This window comes from Trifolium pratense, linkage group LG1 (assembly GCF_020283565.1).
Source record: "Trifolium pratense cultivar HEN17-A07 linkage group LG1, ARS_RC_1.1, whole genome shotgun sequence".
NCBI classification, from domain to species: Eukaryota; Viridiplantae; Streptophyta; class Magnoliopsida; order Fabales; family Fabaceae; genus Trifolium; species Trifolium pratense.
In genome coordinates, this window is record NC_060059.1 from 45740588 (window position 1) to 45762668 (window position 22081).

General features: G+C 33.2%; 2 protein-coding genes across 7 annotated transcripts; both read left to right on the plus strand.

The window, feature by feature from the left end:
* Nucleotides 1–465: 465 nt before the first annotated feature.
* Nucleotides 466–5055, plus strand: LOC123902978. Of its 2 annotated transcripts, none has more exons than XM_045952825.1 (7): nucleotides 466–949; nucleotides 1051–1185; nucleotides 1917–2039; nucleotides 2430–2510; nucleotides 2794–2899; nucleotides 2972–3038; nucleotides 3122–5055. In XM_045952825.1, the coding sequence occupies exons 1-7, from the start codon at nucleotides 793–795 to the stop codon at nucleotides 4910–4912; spliced, it is 2460 nt and encodes an 819-aa protein (XP_045808781.1). In that variant the 5' UTR covers nucleotides 466–792; the 3' UTR covers nucleotides 4913–5055. The 2 variants fall into 2 exon arrangements, with proteins under 2 accessions (XP_045808781.1, XP_045808782.1); XM_045952826.1 differs by having other exon boundaries at nucleotides 498–949; nucleotides 2999–3038.
* An 8315-nt stretch (nucleotides 5056–13370) lies between these two features.
* Nucleotides 13371–18278, plus strand: LOC123898281. 5 transcript variants are annotated; one of them, XM_045949221.1, is made up of 4 exons: nucleotides 13371–13560; nucleotides 14427–16180; nucleotides 16887–17034; nucleotides 17262–18278. In XM_045949221.1, the coding sequence occupies exons 2-4, from the start codon at nucleotides 14504–14506 to the stop codon at nucleotides 17951–17953; spliced, it is 2517 nt and encodes an 838-aa protein (XP_045805177.1). In that variant the 5' UTR covers nucleotides 13371–13560; nucleotides 14427–14503; the 3' UTR covers nucleotides 17954–18278. The 5 variants fall into 5 exon arrangements, with proteins under 5 accessions (XP_045805177.1, XP_045805186.1, XP_045805162.1 ...); XM_045949230.1 differs by lacking the exon at nucleotides 13371–13560 and adding an exon at nucleotides 13584–13622; XM_045949206.1 differs by lacking the exon at nucleotides 13371–13560 and adding an exon at nucleotides 13871–13929.
* The last annotated feature ends 3803 nt before the right edge of the window (nucleotides 18279–22081 follow it).

The window sequence follows — 22081 nt, forward strand, 5'->3', positions numbered from 1 at the left end:
GTCATTCGAGGGTTTAGCGGATGTAAACCCGCCGGTCCCATTTTAAATCCAAATTATTTAATTACAATTTATTTTGTAGGTTTTTATCATTTTTTTGATTTTTTGGTTTAAATTAAATAAATTAGATAATAAATAAATAAACAAACAAATAACATCACAACGGTGGATAAAGTAAGCAGGAGATGTGCATGTAGCATGAAAGAATAGAGGCCCAACCCACAAGAAGGCCCTGCGTAGCAACAAAAAAAAATAAGGGGATGATCTGGGCTGTTTGATTAATCAGACGACTCATGCTTGATCAGGAGAGTGGAAACACTAAGGCTGTTTGATCAAGAATCAAAGGCTAAAATAGAATGGTGCGTGGAAGTAACGATGCACGCACGCATAAGGGATTAGCGCCCCTACCTGCCAGATAGAGAGTGTGAACATAATACATTTACTATCTCCTTAAAAAATTCAAATGATAGTTCCTAGATATTTACAAATTCACAAATATATTCATTGCTGAAATTGTAGAGCATAAGTCAGAATTGTCCTTTGAAAAAGAATACTAAAATTAAATCCAACTAAATAAATTATTTTTGTTTTTGAAAAGAAAAGAAAAGAAAAGAACAATTTGATTTGATAGATGAAGTGCAGGAGTGATCGATCTACCAAAAAAAAAAAGGCGCGAAATGTTGTGTATCGACAAACGCCATGGCCGCCGCCACTCAACCATGTATGTAATGTAATGTAACGATCTGTTCCTTCATTCGTTCCCTTAGACAGACTGAAACCGCATTGCAATTTGCAATGAAGAAAAAGGGAATTTCCCGAATTAACCCCAATGATCCATCTTATCTTCGTCACAAGAAAGCTAAATTCATTGCCGATCATGAAAAATCAACTTCCAGATTGGAAGAATCAGATCATTCTCAACTTCCATTACAGAGAGAAATTGTTACAACATGTAAGATTCTAATTTAACCTAATTCATTCATTGCTTCATTATTTCATAACGAGTGTTAGAATTAGAATTAATTAAATTGAATTTTGTGATTGTGAATTTAGGTGATCCCAAAACTTCTGAGTATGCTTTCTTTAAGAAATTGAAGAAGGATGCAAGTCTCAGGTTTTCTTCAGGTCCAGTCAAAAAGGATGATTCCTGGTCGTCCAAGAAGCCTGAATCTGGTGACTGTTCCAAAGGTTGGTTCGACTTGAATTATGTATCTGTTCGGGTAAACAATTTTATTAAACCCTTATCATACAAGTGTTTATGTTTTTATATTATATATTTGTTTTCATAAATTATATTGTAGAGCTTATGGAAATAAGCTGAAAACATGTTGTTTTCATAAGCTCTCTGATATAGGGCCTGTTTGGATAAACAACTTATTTGCAGCTTATAGTACAAGCTCTTATCATGATACGCGCTTATGTATATTAGCTTACATAAGCTATTTTTAAAGCAAAATATAAAGTAAAGATAAATTGATTTTGTATATGCTACAAACTGTTTTTATAGGCTATATTGGAGAACTTATGAAATAAGCTGAAACAAACTTATGAAAATTGTCATAAGCTGTTTTCATAAGTTCTCTCAAACAGTCTCACAAAACTTATGTAAGTAGATAAGCTCAAATAAGTCAATCCAAACAGGCTCATAGTCTCATGAGTGCTTATGTCAGTAAACAAGCTCAAATAAGTCTATCCAAACAAGTCCCGGAACTTTTTGTTTAAAAATGTCATCAGCTACTCCCTTTATCATCATTACATTTGCTACAGGTTAATGCGTCACTTTTAATAAGAAGTTGGAATTTGGTTGATACATTCTTGGACTTTAAGAATTTATGATGATGGCAAGGACCAACTAAATAAAATAAGGAACACAAATTGTACATGTATTGAAACAGTCGGGTATCTTTTATGTTATGCAGAGGGGACTGATGATGTTAGGGTTGGCACTAAGGAATGCAACTCTTCAAGGATCAATCAGGACGTGTCAACTTTTAAGATGGATTCATTTCTTTCACCTTCTGTTGGAGATTGGAACAAGTCAGGTCTGTATTAGAAGAGAATTTTGTACTACACTATCCACAGAGATAAACTGATACTTACTATCATGATACAAATACATAGGAAATGTGATACTCATAGTGTTCCTTTGTGACTTTGTTTCTGTCTTCTTAAATTATCAATGTCTTCTGCAATTTACTATTTATTCATGTGTTTTTTTAGTTGCTTTCTAATCAATCAGCACATGCTTGTTTCATAAATTAAAATATAAAGCTTACCAGTGTTTCAGTTGAATTGGGAAGACTTAAATCATGTGATCTAGGTGTTAAATGTTGGAAACTGTTCCCTCCCTCCATAATTTCAGTTTTCAGATTCCTGCTAAACAATAATAATCAAGTATCAAAAGATCTGTTTCCTCCTGGTGGTGTATGCAGACATGTACTCTATGAGCAGAATGCTGAAAAACTCCCAAGAATGTGGCGACACCGTCAAACCCCAGGGATTTTCACATGCAGGTTTGATTTTCTTCTAATTGTTTACTGCTGCGGTTCTAGGGATTTATAGGGGAAAACAATGTGTAGAACAATTAGAACTTAGAATATATATAGTTTATGTTACTGGGTATTCAGTGCCAATCTTTAAGTGGGTACCACTCATTTGTTAATTAATCTTCACATGTTCAATTCATCATTTTAGGGAAAATGTGTATTATGCAGCTGAAGGTGTCCCATTTACTGGTTATATTTGAGAATGTATTGATACAGTCTGTGTGAAACAATTTTCTTTGTGCTACTTCAGGAAACCAGTATGCGCATGGAGAAATCTTCTCTAGAAAGAGACAGAAACTACGACAGTGTGCTGCAGATACCTTATTTCCTGATACAGAGAAACCATGTTCAAAAGGGTTAGAAATTTTTTTCCAGTAATATTAAATGTTTCTGTCCTTGCCATTTTGAATAAAATCGGGATTTTTCAGGTTTGATATTGTTTCTTTGCTCCTTAGTCGGCTGTTTCCAATGACCACTGACAGCACTGTAACAAATGTATGTTATTTTAGCAGCCCTTTGTAATGCTATAAATCCTTCCAATGACTTCCCTTCCTTGACCAAAGTGATTATTTGTTCAGAAATACGAGGATCCAAATCCAGGAAAGATAAAGAAGTCTACCATATATGATTTACTGGATTCTCGAGAGTTAGGTGTTCAATTTAAGGAGCACTATCTGATACCTAAGAGGAAGCTTCTTGAACTTGAATCAGGCTCATACTTCAATGATCAGATGTTGTCTCCTATGTTTCTCGAATCGGGTGAGAGGATTACTCCACATGCCGAGCTTCCAACTTATCATTTTCAGAACTTTGAACCTCGGTACAGTATAACAGCACCTAAGTGCAAACTGAGTGGAACTCCAAGTTTCAGTGCCTCTGTCAAGGGTGACAATGACATAACTCCTGGGTCTCTGTTTAACGAGGTAAAAAATGCTCCCAAATATAGTTTGCTTGATTCTCGAGAGTTAGGTTTTCAATGCACAGAACTCCAACCTAAGAGGAAACCCCTTGAACTTAAATCAGGGTCATACTTAAATGATCAGATGTTGTCTCCTACGTTTTTCGAATCAGGTGAGGGAATTACTCCATATGCTGAGTTTCCAACCTATCACTCTCGGAACTTTCAACCTCGGTACAATATAACAGCACCTGAGTGCAAACTGAGTGGAACTCCGAATTTCAGTGCCTCTGTCAAAGATGACATAACTCTTGGACCTCTGTTTAACGAAGTAGAAAACGCTGCCGAATATAGTTTGCTTGATTATCAAGAGTTGGATTTTCAATGTACAGAACTCCATCAAATACCTAGGAGGAAACTCCTTGAACTCAAATCAAGCTCATCTTTCATTGATCACTTGTTGCCTCCTATGTTCCTTCGATCAGTCGAGTCAATTACTCCATACACTGACTTTCCAATCGATCCTCACAAGTTTCGACCTGTGTTCAGAACAGAAGCTGAAAGAAAGTTCGGTGGAACTCCAATTTACCTTGACAAGAATGATGCAAGTTATGGATTTCTGTGTAAGTGTAATGATGAGAAAAATCACGAAACCTTCACATTCGATCATTTCAAAGAGCCAGGGAAACTTGAGAGAGAACCAATTCCTCTTCTTATGGAAAAAGATTTTGACTGCAAAAAAGACGAGATAAAGTTGCCTATCACTTGTAAGTATGCAAAACCATATATGGCCCCTGCATTGTCAATTTTAGACCACGGCCAAGAGCAGATATCAAATGATTCATTAGATGAATTCCACTTTCGTCCCTCATCCTTATTACTACCAAAGGACTTCAATTCAGTAATGGATTCTGGTTTATTCAGATATCAAAATTCCCCGTTTGGAGAGTATGTTTACAAATGGGATGAAGAAATGGACACGAATTTCAACCACACAGCATTGTCCTTTTCACACAATAATCACTACTTTAAATTGTCAGAAAATTGCAAGGACGATGCTTCATTTATTCAAGACAGCATATACCTTCCACCTTACCATCATTGGGTTAGAGAAACAGTTTCCAGTGACTACCATCATCACCCTGATAAAGAACCCTGGCTTTCGTCTTCACCTAGGTGTTTATCCTTAACCAGTTCCCACTCAAATTACCAGAGTTCAATTACTAGAAATTTACAGCTACCCGAAAGCGAGAATATGTCTTCACTTTTTCATATTGATGATAATTACAAGCCCAAGATCAACGATGGAGATCAGGGAGAAGTTCTTTATCATTTAAGTGAAGCCTTTGTTGAAATATATAACTCTTCATTTCTTCATATGTCCAATCAAAGAGACAACGGATGCCCATTTTCTCTAGATGACAGTGACAATATCAATGACCAAGAGCAAAGGCATGAGATGCTCCTCTAGAGTCTAACATTCTCTGGTGTGCTTAATCACATGTTTTTGGTTAATTTTGTTTACATGATAGCCTTTTGACAATAGTTTACATGATGAACTGTCCATATTAGTGTGCCTTTTCTGGGAATATTGTTTTTAGAATATGATCTTTTGCGAATTTGGATTATTAATAGGGATGGCAACGGGCGCCCATGGGTGCGGGTTTGACACTTACCAAACCCACACCCGAAATCATCACCCAAACCCAAACCCAAACCCAAAGGCTGTTCGGGTGACAAAACTACACCCACACCCATTGGGTTCGGGTTTTTTCCACCCAAACCCAAACCCAAACCCGCAACACATTTGAAAATAATTTGCAAATTTAAGAAATTAAATTTCAACATAGACTTTGAATTAAATTACAACTAAAATTAAGGTCTTCCAAGGAAATTCAAACATAGACTTTCAAGAAATTACAACATAGACTTTCAAGAAATTAAATTACAACTAAAATTTAAGGTCTTCCAAGGAAATTGAGAGAGACTATGGGGGTAATTAGGTAATTATAAAATATTTCGGGTGGGTGTATAGGTTTCGGGTGTGGGTTTGACTGATACCAAACCCACACCCATATTATCGGGTGTCACCCAAACCCAAACCCAGTCAAATCGGGTTTCGCCCGTTGACTTGGGTTTGGGTTCGGGTGGGTCTCTCGGGTTTGGGTTTTTTTGTCATCCCTAATTATTAAGGACTCCGTCTACAAGTCAATTGGAAAAACAAATGGTTGCACGAGTATTTATATTTTGGCTTAACTACATTTTTGATCCCCTTATTTTAATATTTTTGAAGTTTTGGTCCCCTTTATTTCAAAAATCAATTTTTTGGTCTCCCAAAATCATATCAATTTTAATGACACGACTCCTTTATTGAGATGTGGTGCTGAGATGGCATGACTGTGTTGGCATTACTTTTTTCCATGTCATTATTTTGTTTATTAATTCTATTAGTCATTTTACAATATATTAAAATAATTAAAAATTTATTGAAAATCAATTTTCTCTAATTTTCATCTTCTTCGATTCCCTTTAGTTCTTTATTTATCAAACAGTGTAGGTTAAGGTGGGAGGGTCTTTTAATTTTCCCATGATGGGAAAAACTCAAATCTACCATTGATATATTGTTAAAATATTCAATGGCTTGGATTTAAGAGTGGATATCTTTTCTACCAACTACTTTGTTAATTTATACTTATTTATGAATGTACCCTTGGACTATTGTACAATTGTATATTTATATCAAAGAGAATTATTCATAAATGAATAATTTTTTAAAATTTTAAAACCGTTTTGCACATTTATTTTTATAGTGATGAAATAGAAATTCTCACACTGATTAAAAATAGTGATATTTGAGAATAAATTAGTAATATATTGCATATCTAAGCTAATTATAAATAGTGGTATTTTTTCCATGGTACATATAATAATATTGTAAAAGAAATAAAATAATCAGTTAATCTATAGTTATGATGATATATTTACTTTCTGATTATTGTAGAGTTATTTCTTTCTTTACTTTTTTTATTTTTTATTTTATTTTCACCACCAGTTTATTGTGATTTGGGGGTCAATTCTAGTATCAAATATTTTTAGTTCCCTTTGTATCGCAGAGAATCGAACCGCGTTCTTTATTATTGTTAGAGATTAAATTATCAATTTTTTATACTAATTAATTTAGGTGGACAATAAGTAGTCCAAGTTTTTTTTTCTATGACTAAAATTGCAAGATTTTGATATTAAAAATTGCGAACACTCTAGTACTAAGAGTTTGTTTGGACTTTGGATACATGAATCATGTAGATAAAATTATTAAGGATGGCAATTTGACCCATACCTAGAGGATACTGATAGAAATTTAGCAAGTGTACTAAATAGCCGTCAAGTAGTATAAAAAATCGTTCTTTCCACATGGATTGTTGTAGTTCAAACACGAATTGAATTCATACTTAAACATATAATTTTAAATATAATAAAGGGGGGGGGGGGGGGGTTGTTTGGTTCAAGTTTGATCATAAACTGACAAAATAATTTAGGTTTTAAATCAAATGAAGAAAATCGATTGATCCTTTCGGTTCACCTAATTACTACTTCTCTTGGTAATTTCATGTATGATTACGAATTTACTCAATTTAGTTTCACGATTAGATTAAATCAAAAATGATTATGCCAAATGTCTTGGTAACATAATCCTCTCTCTTGATCATCGATCCCTAATGTATTAGGTAATCTATGATCAATTGAGGTTTACAACCTTTAATCCTTTAATCCTTTAATCTCAATTAACGATCCGAAATGTCTTAAGTGAAAGTTAATTGATCAATCGTTCCTAGATCGATCATTCATTCCTATTGTCATAGTAAAACAAATAATTGAAAACATTACACAATTGATCAAGTTATGCAAAGCATTAAGAACAAGGAATGATTGAAGAAACTAACTTCGTAATTCATTAATCATAACATATGATAATCACATAGTTCAAGAGAAATAGTTCAAGAGAAATAATAATAAGAATCCCCTAAGGATCAATCATGGAAATTTAGTTACACATAGTGATAAAAGACATTACAATCAAAGAAATGAAAGAAAGCATGATTACAAGATGATCTTGATGTGTTTCCACACTTGAATCCTTGCCTCCAAGCTCCTAGATCTTCAAATGTTCCTCAAAATGATGTTTCCAATGCCAATTTTTCGATCCTGGCACTCAGATATGCGTTTTCCTTTTATAACCGGGGTCAATAAATGAGAATTTCACCTCAGGCACAAGCATTTTCGCCCCAGGCTGCAGGATTTTTGCCTGAGGCACCAACAATTTCGCCTCAGGCATGAAAACAGAAGCAGGAGAGCCTTTCTGCAGAAATTTTTCGCCTGAGCACCAACAATTTTGCCTGGGGCGTGAAAACAGAATATTGGATGATTTTTCTTCATTCTTCAGCTACTTTCTTCCTTTGCAAATATCTTCAAACTAGTGCATTATTCTTCCATGAAATGGGTTACAATTCTTCTAAAAACACTTGAAATTGGTCTTATTTTCATGTAATGACGCATGTCATCTGGTACCCGCAAAAATCACCCACAACGGGTATGGTAAAAACCCGCATTTTCGGTACGGACACGCGGGTAATTACCCGTAAAAAGGAACGGGTATGGGTGCGGGTACGGGTACCTTAGTACCCACCCCGCCCCATACTCGCATAATATATATATATTTATTTATTTTATTTCTATTATTATATTATAATATATGCAAATCAATTTAAAACAATACAACTCTAATAAACTATTACATATTTTTAATAAAAATGTTTATTTATAACATAATATAAAAATAATGTGAATATTTAACATAAATATGAACTTTAACATAAGGTTGGTAATAATTTTGTTTTTAATTTTCATTAGTCAATATTAAAATCTTTGAAATTTTTTTAATTCTATTAAAATTATATGATATTTTATAATTGATCAATTTATTTTTAGTAAAAATGCGGGTAACGGGTACGGGTTTGGGTACCTAGGTATGGGGATGGATACGGGTATTTTTTCAATCCGCGGGTATGGGGATGGGTACTATAGTACCCTACCCATTGTCATCCCTAAAAATTATATACTACGTTACATTTTAATATTAATTCATTTTAGGTTAAATTGCACTTTTGACCCCCTATGTTTCAAAATAGCACTTCTAGCCTCCTATGTTTGCCCCCTTTTGCAAAAGGTCAATTTTGATCAAGTCAACGCTGATGTGGCAAGTCACTTAAGTGACCCAGCTGCCACATCAATTTTTTTGTCACTTATAATTTAAAAAATAAAAATAAAAAAAATAAGAAAGGAAGAAGTCACGTAACAAAAAAAAACATAACACTTTGTTTCTTCTCTCTTCTCAATCCCAAAGATTTCTCAACAAAACATATAATAGGATGTATAGGTCTTGAGTTGAATTTTAACATACGATATAACAGGAACAAAAACATAACAATAACAAGAGTACATGACTTAAAATAGAACAAAGGCGCTGCCGTACTTACGGTCTTCATCTCCAATAAAGGCACTTTGGGGTTCAAAACAATAGGAAGAGAGAATTGAACAACAAAACTTGCAATTGATTCATGATAGAAATCGAACAGCAGACCTTACGATTGATTCACAGTTGAAATCGAACAACATAATTGTTTTGAGATTTACGATTGAGAAGAGATAAATTTTTGCGATTGAGAAGAGAGAAGAAACAAGGTTTTACTTGTTATTTTTTTATTTTTTACTGATTTTGTAAATAAATAATATATGGGAATATAGTCTTTTTTATATTTTTTTAAAAATTATAAGTGACAAAAAAATTGATGTGGCAGCTGAGTCACTTAAGTGACTTGCCACATCAGCATTGACTTGATCAAAATTGACCTTTTGCAAAATGGGGCAAACATAGGGGGCTAGAAGTGCTATTTTGAAACATAGGGGGCCAAAATCGCAAGTTTCCGAAACATAGGGAGCCAAAACTGCAATTTAACCTTCATTTTAAAACAAATTTAAATTTTAAATGAATTTTGTTAGGAAGTAACGGTATTCAATCACACACCAAGATATCTAAAATTTTACCTAAAAAAATAGTTAGATTTTTTTTTCGGTAATAGGCGGAATGACAAAGTTATTGAAAACTCACAAACACAAAGTGGAGGGACCGTAGTTCAAACTCCGATCATGTCGTCCGACACTAGCAAGACATTTCGCTCAGTTGAGCTAGGATGTGTGGACAAAGAGTTATATTTTTTTAGGCTTAACTACACATTTGGTCCCTTACGTTTATTTTAGGTTTCAATTTGGTCCCTTACGTTTAAAAAGTATCAATTTGGTCCCTTACGTTTATTTTAAGTTTCAAATTAGTCCTTTCCGTTAATTTTGTCACTAACACCGTTTGAACAGTACACGTGTCAGCGTGTCCAAGTGCCACGTGTCAGTCCACGTATGCAAATTGACTGCCACATGTGACAAAATTGACGGAAAGGACCAACTTGAAACCTAAAATAAACGTAAGGGACCAAATTGATATTTTTTAAACGTAAGGGACCAAATTAAAACCTAAAATAAACGTAAGGGACCAAATGTATAGTTAAGCCATTTTTTTATTAGATAAAAATATTATGAACCAAATAAAATGTGCTGATCTCATGTGGACCAAATTTAAATAATTACATATCGTTTTGTTCGTCTAAAATGATTTGAATGAATTTAAATAAGTTCAATTTTAACAATAAAAAAGTAATGAGGAAGAACGATGGAAACTGGATGAAGTTAGCTCAAATAATAAATATTTTTTTATAAGTAATATTAGTTGTTAGTATTACAATGTTATGTTAATTTTTTTCTCATTTGCTAGGACTTGAACCCTGGACCTCCTGCTCCTTATCCCTTTGTTCAAATAATAAATATAAATGCATAAATATCTTTGGTAAGAATGTAAAGTTCTACAAAAGTATAGGGCCATATTCATAAATATATGAAGATGAAGAAGGTAATTTGTATAAAAGTAGTCATCTTAAAATCTCAACCATCAAATATTTAAAGAGTATATCAATGGTTCAAATTGTCTTTCCCATCATGGGAAAATTAGTGGACCTTCCCACCTTAACCTGCACCTTATCAAACTCATCCAAAAAAACAAAATCTTAGAACAGAAATCTCCAATTCATCACTCACTCATTAATCCACATACACTTCTAGGGTGCTCGCGGTTCGATTTGAATCGGTTTTGAGGTAAAAACTGATCCGATCCAAAAATAAATTTATTTGTGGTTCGGTTCGGTTTTGGATGACAAACAAAAAAATTCAATCCGATCCAATTTTATGCGGTTTAATTTGGATCGGTTTTTGGATATCCAAATTATAAAATGTAATTTTTTTTATTAAATATTAATATTATAAAAAACACTATAAAATAATAGTTTGACATTTTTGACAAAATAAATATTTAGTTTGATGTAAGAAATAACATATAATATATTAAAAGTTAATATTTTGGAATGACAATTGTCAATTATATTTTATTTATTTTTTACAAAAATTGTCAATTATATTTTTTTTTTTGAATTCTAAATTGTCAATTATATTTGAAACATATCAAAAGGTGAAAAATTAATTAAATTAAACTAACAAATAGTATTAACAAAATTTAAAATAAACAAAAAATAGGTTAATGCAATATATATTCATACTAATAAAAAGATAAATAAATATTAAAATATATATATGCGGTTTAGTTCGGTTTTGATTGGTTTTGAAAAATTAATCCGAAATCCAATCCGATCCAACGATTTTCACAAAAGGACATCCAAACACATCCAAAAATATTCGGTTTTTTGCGGTTTTCGATTTTTTTTAATCAATTTACGATTTTTATTTGGATTTGTTTGGATTTGAGCACCCCTATACACTTCTTTTCAATAATACTCACCCCATCTCAATAACCTCATCACAATCCCGTCCAAATTCAAACCCATAGATTTAAAAAAGCATAAACCCCAATATCAATATACCTAGATATATGCTTGTCAACACCAAAATTTTGGCCTTTCATTACAGTAGACCCATTTTCTTCTTTGTTCCATCACTTACGCGATCCTCTGCAACTCCGACGGCCACCGTCCGTTCTCCATCGACTTTCTCAGGCCACCGACCGTTCTTTGTTCTTTTCTTATCTTCTATTAGATCTGTATAGTCCAACGAAAGGAAATAGCAATATAGTTGATTGTGTTAGCAGGCCCGGTTTTGAGGGTAGGCAAGCAGGCCCACAGCCCGGGGCCTCAATTTTTTTGGGGCCTCAATTTTTTTTTGGAAGCCCACAACTAAAAGAATGAGTTAAGTATTTTTCTAGAGATGTTTTAACATCTAATATTAGTTGGTGTAGTGGTTCATGCCTTGTCCCTAAGTTTGTAACATCTTGTGGTAGCTAGTTCAAGTCCCGCTTGGTGTCATTTTGTCTATTTTTGTGTATTATTTCATTTCATTTTAAGAAATCTAAAAATTGAAAGAAATGTTGTTGGAGAGAATTGAAACCATTTACAACCAACTATGTCGGTCCAAACATTACACAAATTATTTCAATTTTTTTAAGAAATGATGAATTTTCTATAAAAAAGAATATCTTTATTAGCTTATAAATAATTTCGCTATTGTTCCCTTGACCAAAAAAAAAAACTTCGCAATTGTTCCAAAAAAACTACATTTTATTTCTTTAAATAAAAGATTACTTGTTTTTAAAAATTATCGGTTCATTTTTAATGATATATCACTTAATTTTTTATTTATCGGCTCAATTTCAATGTTGTGGAATGACCTTTCCTTTATGTTACTTACATGGATAAATAATTATTTTTGATGTTGTTGATACTATTTACAATTTAAATAAATGACGTTCTTTTTAATTTTTTATTTTATTAGGGGTCTATTTTTATTATTTGTCCCGGGCCTCCAAAATCTCGGAACCGGCCATGTGTGTTAGACATGGATTTTAGAAATTTTCTTCTGTCAAATTTGCTTCTGCAAAATGATGAAGATTCATGTGATTTTGTTTTTTTAATTATTACTACTATGAATTAATAATATAATTAAATATATTTTTTAATTAAATAAATCTGACATGGAAAAAGGTAATTTCAACGTAGTCACACCAACTCAGCGCCACATCAAAATTACGTTGAATTTTAAAATATAAAACCAAAAAGTTAGTTTTTTAAATAGGGGATTAAAAGTTCAAAAATATCAAAATATGAGGACTAAAAATGCATTTAAGTCTTATATTATTTTTTTTATAAGCAAAACTTTATTATTATAAGAGAGTACAATTTGTACAAATGAGTACTCAAACGCTTACAATTTTCCTTATATTTTTAATTATGTATAATTGTCACATATCTAATAAACTTTCCCGTAGGAAAAACTATTACTAGTTTTTAGCATTATCACGTGAAAGACCCTCGACTTAAGTAAACCCCAAACTTGAACTCAAAACTACCCCTAAATTCTTCTTACTGTGGGGATCCTTTGGAGTGATCTTCATGCTACTCAACATTTGAATTTATTTTATTACACTCTTCTTAACTACTCTATGTTGGAGTTGGAAGGCAAGATGCACGAGGGTGGGGTATGTTGCACGTGATTAATTAAGGAGGTTATTATAATTATTTGGCTTTTCTAATGCAATGATTAAACAAACCAAACATCATAAGTGAGATTTAGATTTACTAGTATGTTCTATTTAACGGGTCACTTTCAATTGCATGTGCAACTTGTACGTCACTCATAAATTAGAAAACGATACATGACCCAATTCAATATTTTCTTTCCCCGGATTAAAGGCTACCTTATGATACAAATCTTTTGTATTTACTCACCAATAAATCCCAAAGTTTTGTGTAGCTTGTCACATTAAAGGTAGCTCAAACAAATAATTATTGCCAAGTCAAGCTAACAAAATGAGGAAAATTTGTTGGGCCTCAACCGATTTTACATTTTTTTTCTTTTCTGTTTACTTGTTTATATACCTTTCTTGTTGTCTTTACTCCTTTTTAAGGGATCTGCTTTAAAAGGATCTCATTTTCTTATGGCACTATCTAATTGGTAATCATTTATATTTGAAAAGAGCTAGACAAAATGTCACAAGTTGCCTGTTATTAAGTCAAGTAACTTATTTTGTCAATCTATTCCAAAAAAGTTATATTATTTCATGAGTGCTGTTAACATGTGCATATAGGACACATGTTAAGGTTTTTATAATTATTAATTTGCATTTAATATTATAAATGAATTTAATGCTTAAAAGATATAATACACATATTTCGAGAAAATATTTTTATATTTGTATTCTTAACATGTGTCTTAGATATGCATGTTAACATTTGCCTTATTTCATTAGTTTTCTTTTTTCTATATATCATCACTTACTCAACATTTATGTTATCTTTCCTTACCAATACTCTTTGGCCAAAGGTTAGGTGACTGGATATTTTATCATATTATTTGCCTATAAATTTATAACAACAACTTGTTTTTTGTTTCAATGCCTAATTCTGATATCAAACATGCACAATTTAACCTGTAACCAACTCTATCCAAAATTAGTAGAGAAATTAAGGTAAATCAATGGTAGTTTGATGAAAACTGTTTACAAAGAGAGTGAGGATGGAGGACAAAACACAGAGTTTTAAACAAAGGCAGAGAGGCAGAGACAGAGGAAGTGGAAGGACAACAAGACCCCCACATCTCTCTCTCTCTCTAGCTGATCTGTATCTCCATGTCTCATAAGTAGCATTGTGCTACCAAGTTGGAGGTTTCTGAATTGTCTTCATTTTTATTTTTATTTATTTCCAAGCTGTCTCTAATACTTGTACTTTGTGATTTCTGTGTTTAAATATTGCTATGCTATTATATTATTCCGATAATCATAAATTACTAAATTGTAGTACCTAATTGGCATTGCCATGCAGCTTCTTCACATTCAAAATCTCAATCAGAAAAATGATGGAGCACTTATCATCAAGATGCATATAGAATAGACCAAGAAATGTCTAAAGAAATGAAGTCCAAGCACAATCCATCAAATGTAGTAGCCAAATTAATGGGGCTTGAAACCCTTTCAAAGGGAGAGCCTAATTTATCTGTGATTAGAAGCCAAACAAAAGATTATTCTCAAGACATGTATGCTCATTTAGGATGGCCATTGAAACATTGGAAGGTGGAAGATAAGTTTATGATGGATAATAAGGATATGCTTCTTGGAGTTCATCATCCAAGCACAGAACAGATTGGCCACAAAGATGGATATGAACCATGGCTGCAATCTCAGAGAGGATGGTGGAGAGAAGATTTTGATGAGGGGAAGATGGCTCTTGTCCGTAAAAAATTCATTGAAGCAAAGTATCTGTCGACAGATAAGACGTTGCGTCAATCCAAGCAATTTCAAGATGCATTGGATATTTTAAGCTCAAACAATGATCTCTTAGTCAGGTTTTTGGATTCACAAAAGCTTTATCAACTTCCCTCTACTCCACCGGACGATTCGAACTGCATTACCCTTATCAAACCTTTGAAGATGTTTGGAAATGACAAATCTTCCGGAAAGGGTAGGAAGAATGATAGATTGCTTAAGAAACCAGCAGATTCTGATCAGACGGCTGTATGGGAGAACATGAATCGTGGATACTCTCCGGAATCTACTCGAATAGTAGTATTGAAACCTAGTCCTGGGAGGACAAATGAACTTAAGGCTTTAGTTTCTCCAACAAATCCATCACCTCAAAGTTTCTATCGGGGAAATGCAAATGATAATGTACTTGAATCCATAAAAGTGGCTAAAGAGATTCGAATGCAAATGCAGATGCAAGAAGGTCTAAGAAGCTATCAAAAGGATAAAACGTTATTACTTTCCTCAGCATTTTCCAATGGTTATTCTAGTGATGATAGCTCATATAACAAATCATATCATGATTTGGAAGCTATGTCACCAATGCCAAGGCATTCATGGGATTGTATCAATGTATGTGGAAGTCCTTATTCTACGCAATCTATGGGTCGTGCAACATGTTCTCCCGAGTCATCGGTGTGCATAGAGGCAAAGAAACGGCTTTCTGAAAGATGGAATACAGTTACAGCTAAAGAAAAACATCATCAAGAACAAAGGCGTGTAGCGAGAAACTCTACCTTAGGTGAAATGCTTTCTCTTTCCCTTGTAAAGAAATCTGTAACTTCTGTGGTTGAGAGTGCTAATAAACACCAAGAAGAACCAAGTAAATCCATTTCTTGCAGTCAATCTCTCGATGAAGAAATGAGCACTGATGATTCATCTCAAAATGTTTCTTCAGCAAATCCTGTTCCTGCATCGTCTACTGTCGATGAACCCGGCCTCTGTGTTGATGCTAGCATAGAACATGATGACTCCAAGGTGGGGGCAAAGTCAAAGAGTAAGAAATCATCATTTAAAGGGAAAGTGGCAAGTTTCTTCTTTTCAATGAGTAAAAAATCAACCAAGAAAAAATATAGTTCATCTCAATCTAAAGATGAATCTGAAACTATTGTCACCGAAACATCGGTTCCATCAGTAAATTCACCTGGAGATCATGTGTCTCAAAGCTCAAACGTTGGTGGATTTGAAGAGTCTCTTGCAGCTTTGTGTGACTCTTCATGTAAAACATCAACAGATTCATTTTCTTGTGGACAACAAGAAGACATGATTACACTAGAGGTAATATCTAGCTACAATTGCTCTGCAAATTTCTCCATATTATTCTTTTAGTTCATTATGCAAGTTTTCTTTCTTTTAGTGATTACTTTTTAGGATCTATTTAAAATTTTAGAAGAGAGTGGAATGAAAAATGGACAAAACATTGAAAACGAATGAGTATAGGCAACAATCATAGCATTAAGATATATTCAGTAAGGATTTCAATGTAGCTTGAGTTTTCACTAATTGGCTTCATATTATACACCAACCAAATGCAAGAATTTATCAGGAAATAAACAAAAAACAAATGGAAATACAGTATTAGTATTTCTAAGTCTTTTGTGAACTTTTATGTTTGTGGTGAATAAATAGCATCAAGCCATCAACTAACAGTCCGTAATTGTGAAATCTTGAGTTTTACTATCTCTGTCCCTTCTTTCCTAACTATATTGGAGTGTGTTGCAATGGTGAAACAAATTTAACTTGTTTTAATAAACATGTTGTGTACTTGTTAATAGTTAATAGAACCTCTTTAACTTCATAAAAACTTTTCATAGTCAGCACATAGGCCTAAAGGCTAGTGCACTACTTCTCTACTTCCTCTTTTTCCGGTGCAATCAGAAAAATAATTATATTTTCCAAAGTGTTTTTCATGAAAACTTATTATAGTAATGGTATCATTTCCAGAAACATACAAATGAAATCTTTGATTTGTTTGTTTTCACAGCCTGGATTGACTGAATCAAAGTCTATGGTGCTAGAGATTCCAAATGAAAAACAGGATCGGCCAAGTCCAATCTCAGTATTAGAATCTCCATTTGAAGATTATAATACAGCTCATGAGTCCTTGGAATGCATGAAGGGTGGTCACATGGGTAATGATTAGGCCTTACATCTTTCTTTATCAGTGTCTTTCCATTTCAAGAGGTCATATATACCTTCACTGTTAAAAATATTTACACCACCAATCATAATTATTTTTAAAGTCACGTGTGATTAGTGGTGATTCACAGCGTAATTTTTTACACAGGCAATGTATCAAAATTAAACTCTTTTATCATTATTTTTAACCGAGTGTAACATATTCATTCTATATGTATAGGATCATTGGTGCGACTGAAGTCCAATTTAATTGACAAATCACCACCAATAGAATCAGTAGCTAGGACACTATCATGGGATGAAGATTCTTTTGCAGAGTTAACAAGGGCTTCTTCCTTAGACACCAAGTTAGAGGAACATGATTGGCTTCTCTTGGTCCAAAAGCTACTATCAGCGTCTGGACTAGATGATGATCAAGAACAACAACATGACTCATTTCACACAAGATTCCATTCCCTTGAAAGCCCATTGGATCCATCATTAAGGGACAATAAGGATTGTACTCAGCCACTAAATGAGGCCAAGAGAAGGAAAATGAGATCAAATCAGAAGCTTGTATTTGATTGTGTTAATGCTGCACTATTGGAAGTTGTTGGTTATGGGGGGTCAGAGAATTACTTCAAGATGTACTGTGGGACCCACAGGAAGGCCCTAGTTCAAGAGGGTTCATGTTTGATGGACCACATTGTGACCCAAATGAAGGAATTAATAGCAAATGGGATGAGGTTTGTTTGGGGTGGGGACAGTCACAGCCTGGTTGTAGAAAATGTTGTTAGAAAAGAAGTTGTTGTTCAGATTGGGTTGGTTGAGGTTATGAAAATGGAGATTGATGCTTTGGGGAGGGAAATAGAAGGAAAGATAATAGAAGAACTAGTGGAAAATGTTGTGCTTGATTTTACAGGAAGAAGATGAGGGTTTTCTCGCAAAAAAATAGCAGTTCATTCAAATTTGGTTACGCTACAATGCTATAGCACCGCTATAACTGTTACTTTACAGCATTTTAAACTAAACAGCATTCAAATTTTCTGCTTTTAATTTTAAAAATAACAATTTAATAAATATCGTTGTAATGTAGTAGTAACTATATTATTGTTGCATTTGATTATATATCCACATGACATGACCCTATGCACCTAATTTATTAAGTGCTACAGAAACAACTTGTACATATTTGATACTATCTATTATAATGACTCTGATTTACATTATTTATGCAAAAAATCAATGTACATTGGTACATCAACACAGCAAATTATTTCATCCATATGCTGTGAGATCACAATACTGTATACTAACATTTATCATAAGTCACAGTCATTGTTGGTGCTACTACACTAATTTATCCATAACCATTTTCAATACAATTAATATGCAGCATGCACCAGGAGTTTAACAGAATTGTTGTACTCTTGTCTCTTGCAACATCTTGTAGGCTAGCAATAAACCATGATTTTCAAGTCATGAAGATTAGAATGACAGGTGGTCAAAGCCATATTTATGGTGGTAGCTACTAGTAACCTAACCGGCTAACCGCGACATGTTCAAGATTCATCAACCAAACCACACATGGAGTGTCTGTCAAAGAAATGATAAGATTGCTGTCCAAGGAATCAAATACACTGATGATACTTGTACAATTTTCTTTGATCTCCTGTCATATATATCATATATCTAGAAAGAGATTATTTGTGATTATGATTACAAAGGCTAAAGGGACGCCCAGAAAAATAATCACATGGTTGGATGTGTCAACTGATACTATTTGATGATTTTGATTACACTACATAACTTGTAGAATATAACATTGAGAGAGAGAGAGAGAGAGAGAGAGAGAGAGAGAGAGAGAGAGAGAGAGAGAGAGAAATGAGAATATTACACATATAATGCTGGCCGTGACATATAGGGATATTAATTCAATACTGTAACTGCATGAAAATAAATAATATAGTCATTAATTTGAGCTTGAACGGTTCATATTACACATTCACAAAATTAACTTTAAATAATTTTTGTCATTTATTTAGATCGGACTATTGAAATTCATATCGTATAGTATCACGCAGCCGGGGCAGGAATCTGATTCCTGACATGTGGTCTCTTTGCAACCTGAAGGATGAATTCCAATTGCATAAAAGTATAAGAATATTCCCCAAACAGCAATTTGGTGGTATAGGAAAATTCTAACCGCGCTATAAGCCAAAATTATGGTATAGGGTCTGTATATCATGGAACTAAACTTGTATTGGTCCAACATGGACTTATCAATTTGAAACATTGATTAAATAAAGTTCACAGATTATATAATAGTCCATCCACACATAATTACGTACTCTCCCACTCTTTCTCTTTCCCCACACCAATTTCCACTTCCAGAAAACATTTCTCTCCATGAATATGATAAATGGCACGACACATTTGTCGCACCATATGCACGACCGCTTTATCGCTCACATTTTGCTTCATACTGTATTAGTTAATTGATTAGGGGGTGTGGTGCTTCTGTCATATTCCTCCCTCTCAGGTGAAATGAAGCATGATTTTTTTAATTGTTAGATTTAGATGAAATCCTTTGATTTATAGAAAAGTGAATTCTGATGATAATTTTGAGTTCCACTAAAAAATAAGTAAAATTTATGCTAATTAATATTTCATTCAAAAATCAAACTCGTGTTCCGAACAATTTTTTCTTATGTGTCCTCATCAAAAATAAAATTATTTGGGTGAGAACAGGTGAGAAAATCACGTTTCACTTAACAACATGTGAGAGGGTAATTTGAGATTCACAAGGCCAATAGTTATGATTCTTATGAAGCAAATGCAAGGAATAAAAGGCGTTCGTGCATATGGTGCGACAAATGTGTCGTGCCATATAGCATTACTCTTCTCTCCATATTCAACAAAACTTTTTCTTGATTTACTGTTTCATTCAACAATTCATTGACAAATTCAAAACTTGCAATGTTTGTAAATCCTTAGGAAAGAATTGAAGATTAAGCTTTTCATGTTTGAAAGATATCTTATAAATTCCTAATTTTTTTAAAGATAAAAATTATGATACTCTTTTCTCTCTCCATTCTTCAAATCTCCAACCACTATAAATCTTGCTGTAAAAAAAATCACTACAATCTCATCCTATGGTATATATATATATATATATATATATATATATATATATATATATATATATATATATATATATATATATATATATATATATATATATATCTTAAAGATTGAGGCACAATAAATTCCTGTGACAACACACTTGTGTTCCACAGCAAGTCAAGATCCGTGACTTCAGTTCAGCATCTTTGAGATCCTAAATTGCAGGCGTACCACGTGGGTTGATAATGGGGATATGTATTTTTTTTCAAACACTACTAACTACTAAGTTCAATTTCATGAACACGATACATTGCTTTTGAAAGGAAACAAATAAAAGACATAACAGATATTAGAGTTGATATGAAGCAACAGAAATTTGAGATTTGTGCATGAGAAAAACAGATTTGCAACATATGAATGATTGTTGTAGAGAAAACTACCATAATTTTTTTTTTTGTTTTTACTAACGGTTGAATCTGGTTCGGGGGTCAGTTCTAGCATCAAGGGGTTTCAGCCTCCTCCCGATCACAGTTGCGGGGGATCGAATCGTGGTTCTCCCTACCAAGTTTGGCGCCAATCACCACTGAACCAACTCTCGTGGGCCAAAAACTGGAGGAAATAATGTTGATAAATCTCAACTCTTCATTTCTTTCAATGAGAAATCAATGGTCAGGATTACAAAGAGCATAACATGTTTTGTCTCTTCTCCCTAGGCTTCCATCTTCTTCAAGACTTCAACAACCATTTTTCAGTTCTTCAATCACCATCATAATCACCCCCAAAAATCACAATTGCAGAAACAAACATAAATTTAATAGAGAATGAGTGAGGTTATGAAACTTGTAAAAATTGAATTTTTATTAATTGAATGAAGAACTGCACAAGTATGTTTTCAAAAATTGGGTTTTTCATTAACTGTTTGTAAAAATTAAACAGAAAATGTTTATGGAACTTGTAACAAAATTCAAAGAAGAAAAATACATTTTGATTTTAGAGGTTCATATGTAGACGTAGTAGAAGAATGCAATAATAGAAATAAATAAAAAATCAATTATTTAGAGCTAGAAAGAAGAAACAAGAAAGAATGAACACATAATCCATTGTGTTGCTGGCATCTGTCATTGTGGCTGTGCAGATTCTCTCCACCGTGCTGCAAATATGTTGTAGGCATGGTGTTACAAAGATCCGGCAACCGCACAAATGGTGGGAGGAATTTGGGCGTTGAAGAAAAATCAGGAAAGAGAAGAGAAGTGGACCCATAATGACATTAGACTTTGTGTTTTAATCATGACCATTAATTTTACATTAAAAAAAATAGAGGGATGAGATTGCACATTAATTCCTCCAGTTTTTTATCCACGGGAGAGAATCCACTCCCTAGTTTTTTGGTTGTTGTTATTTGACAAGGGAGAATTTATTGTTCTGTAGAATCTAGAGTTATTTGACTTATTTCCCTTTTCTTAATTAACGGCACATTAACAGTGTTAAAAGAGGGAGGTTAGACTCAAGTTAAAAAATAAAGGGGGTGAGTGACATTTTAAGTGATCTTAGGGGAGGTCAATGTAATTTTCCCAAAAAATTAACCTATTATACTAGGTTAACCTTTTTTTTTTTTTTTGAAACATACTACTAGGTTAACCTTAAGGGTCGCACTTTAAACATTTAAAAAAAAAGAAAAAAAAAAGAATCATATTAGAAGCACCCTTTAAATAAAAGGGGGCATGTTCAATGACAGGTTATCATGGTCTATTTAGTAAATCCAACGATGAGATCTGTTACACAAGGAGCAGAATAAACAGAAAATACAAAATAGCATATATTATGCATGATTAATTCGATAAATGTAATGTTGTCAAAAACAAAAATTCAATAAATGTAATCTATATTCACAGATAGTCTAAGGGTTTCTATCAGAGAGCAAATAGAGTTTTCAAA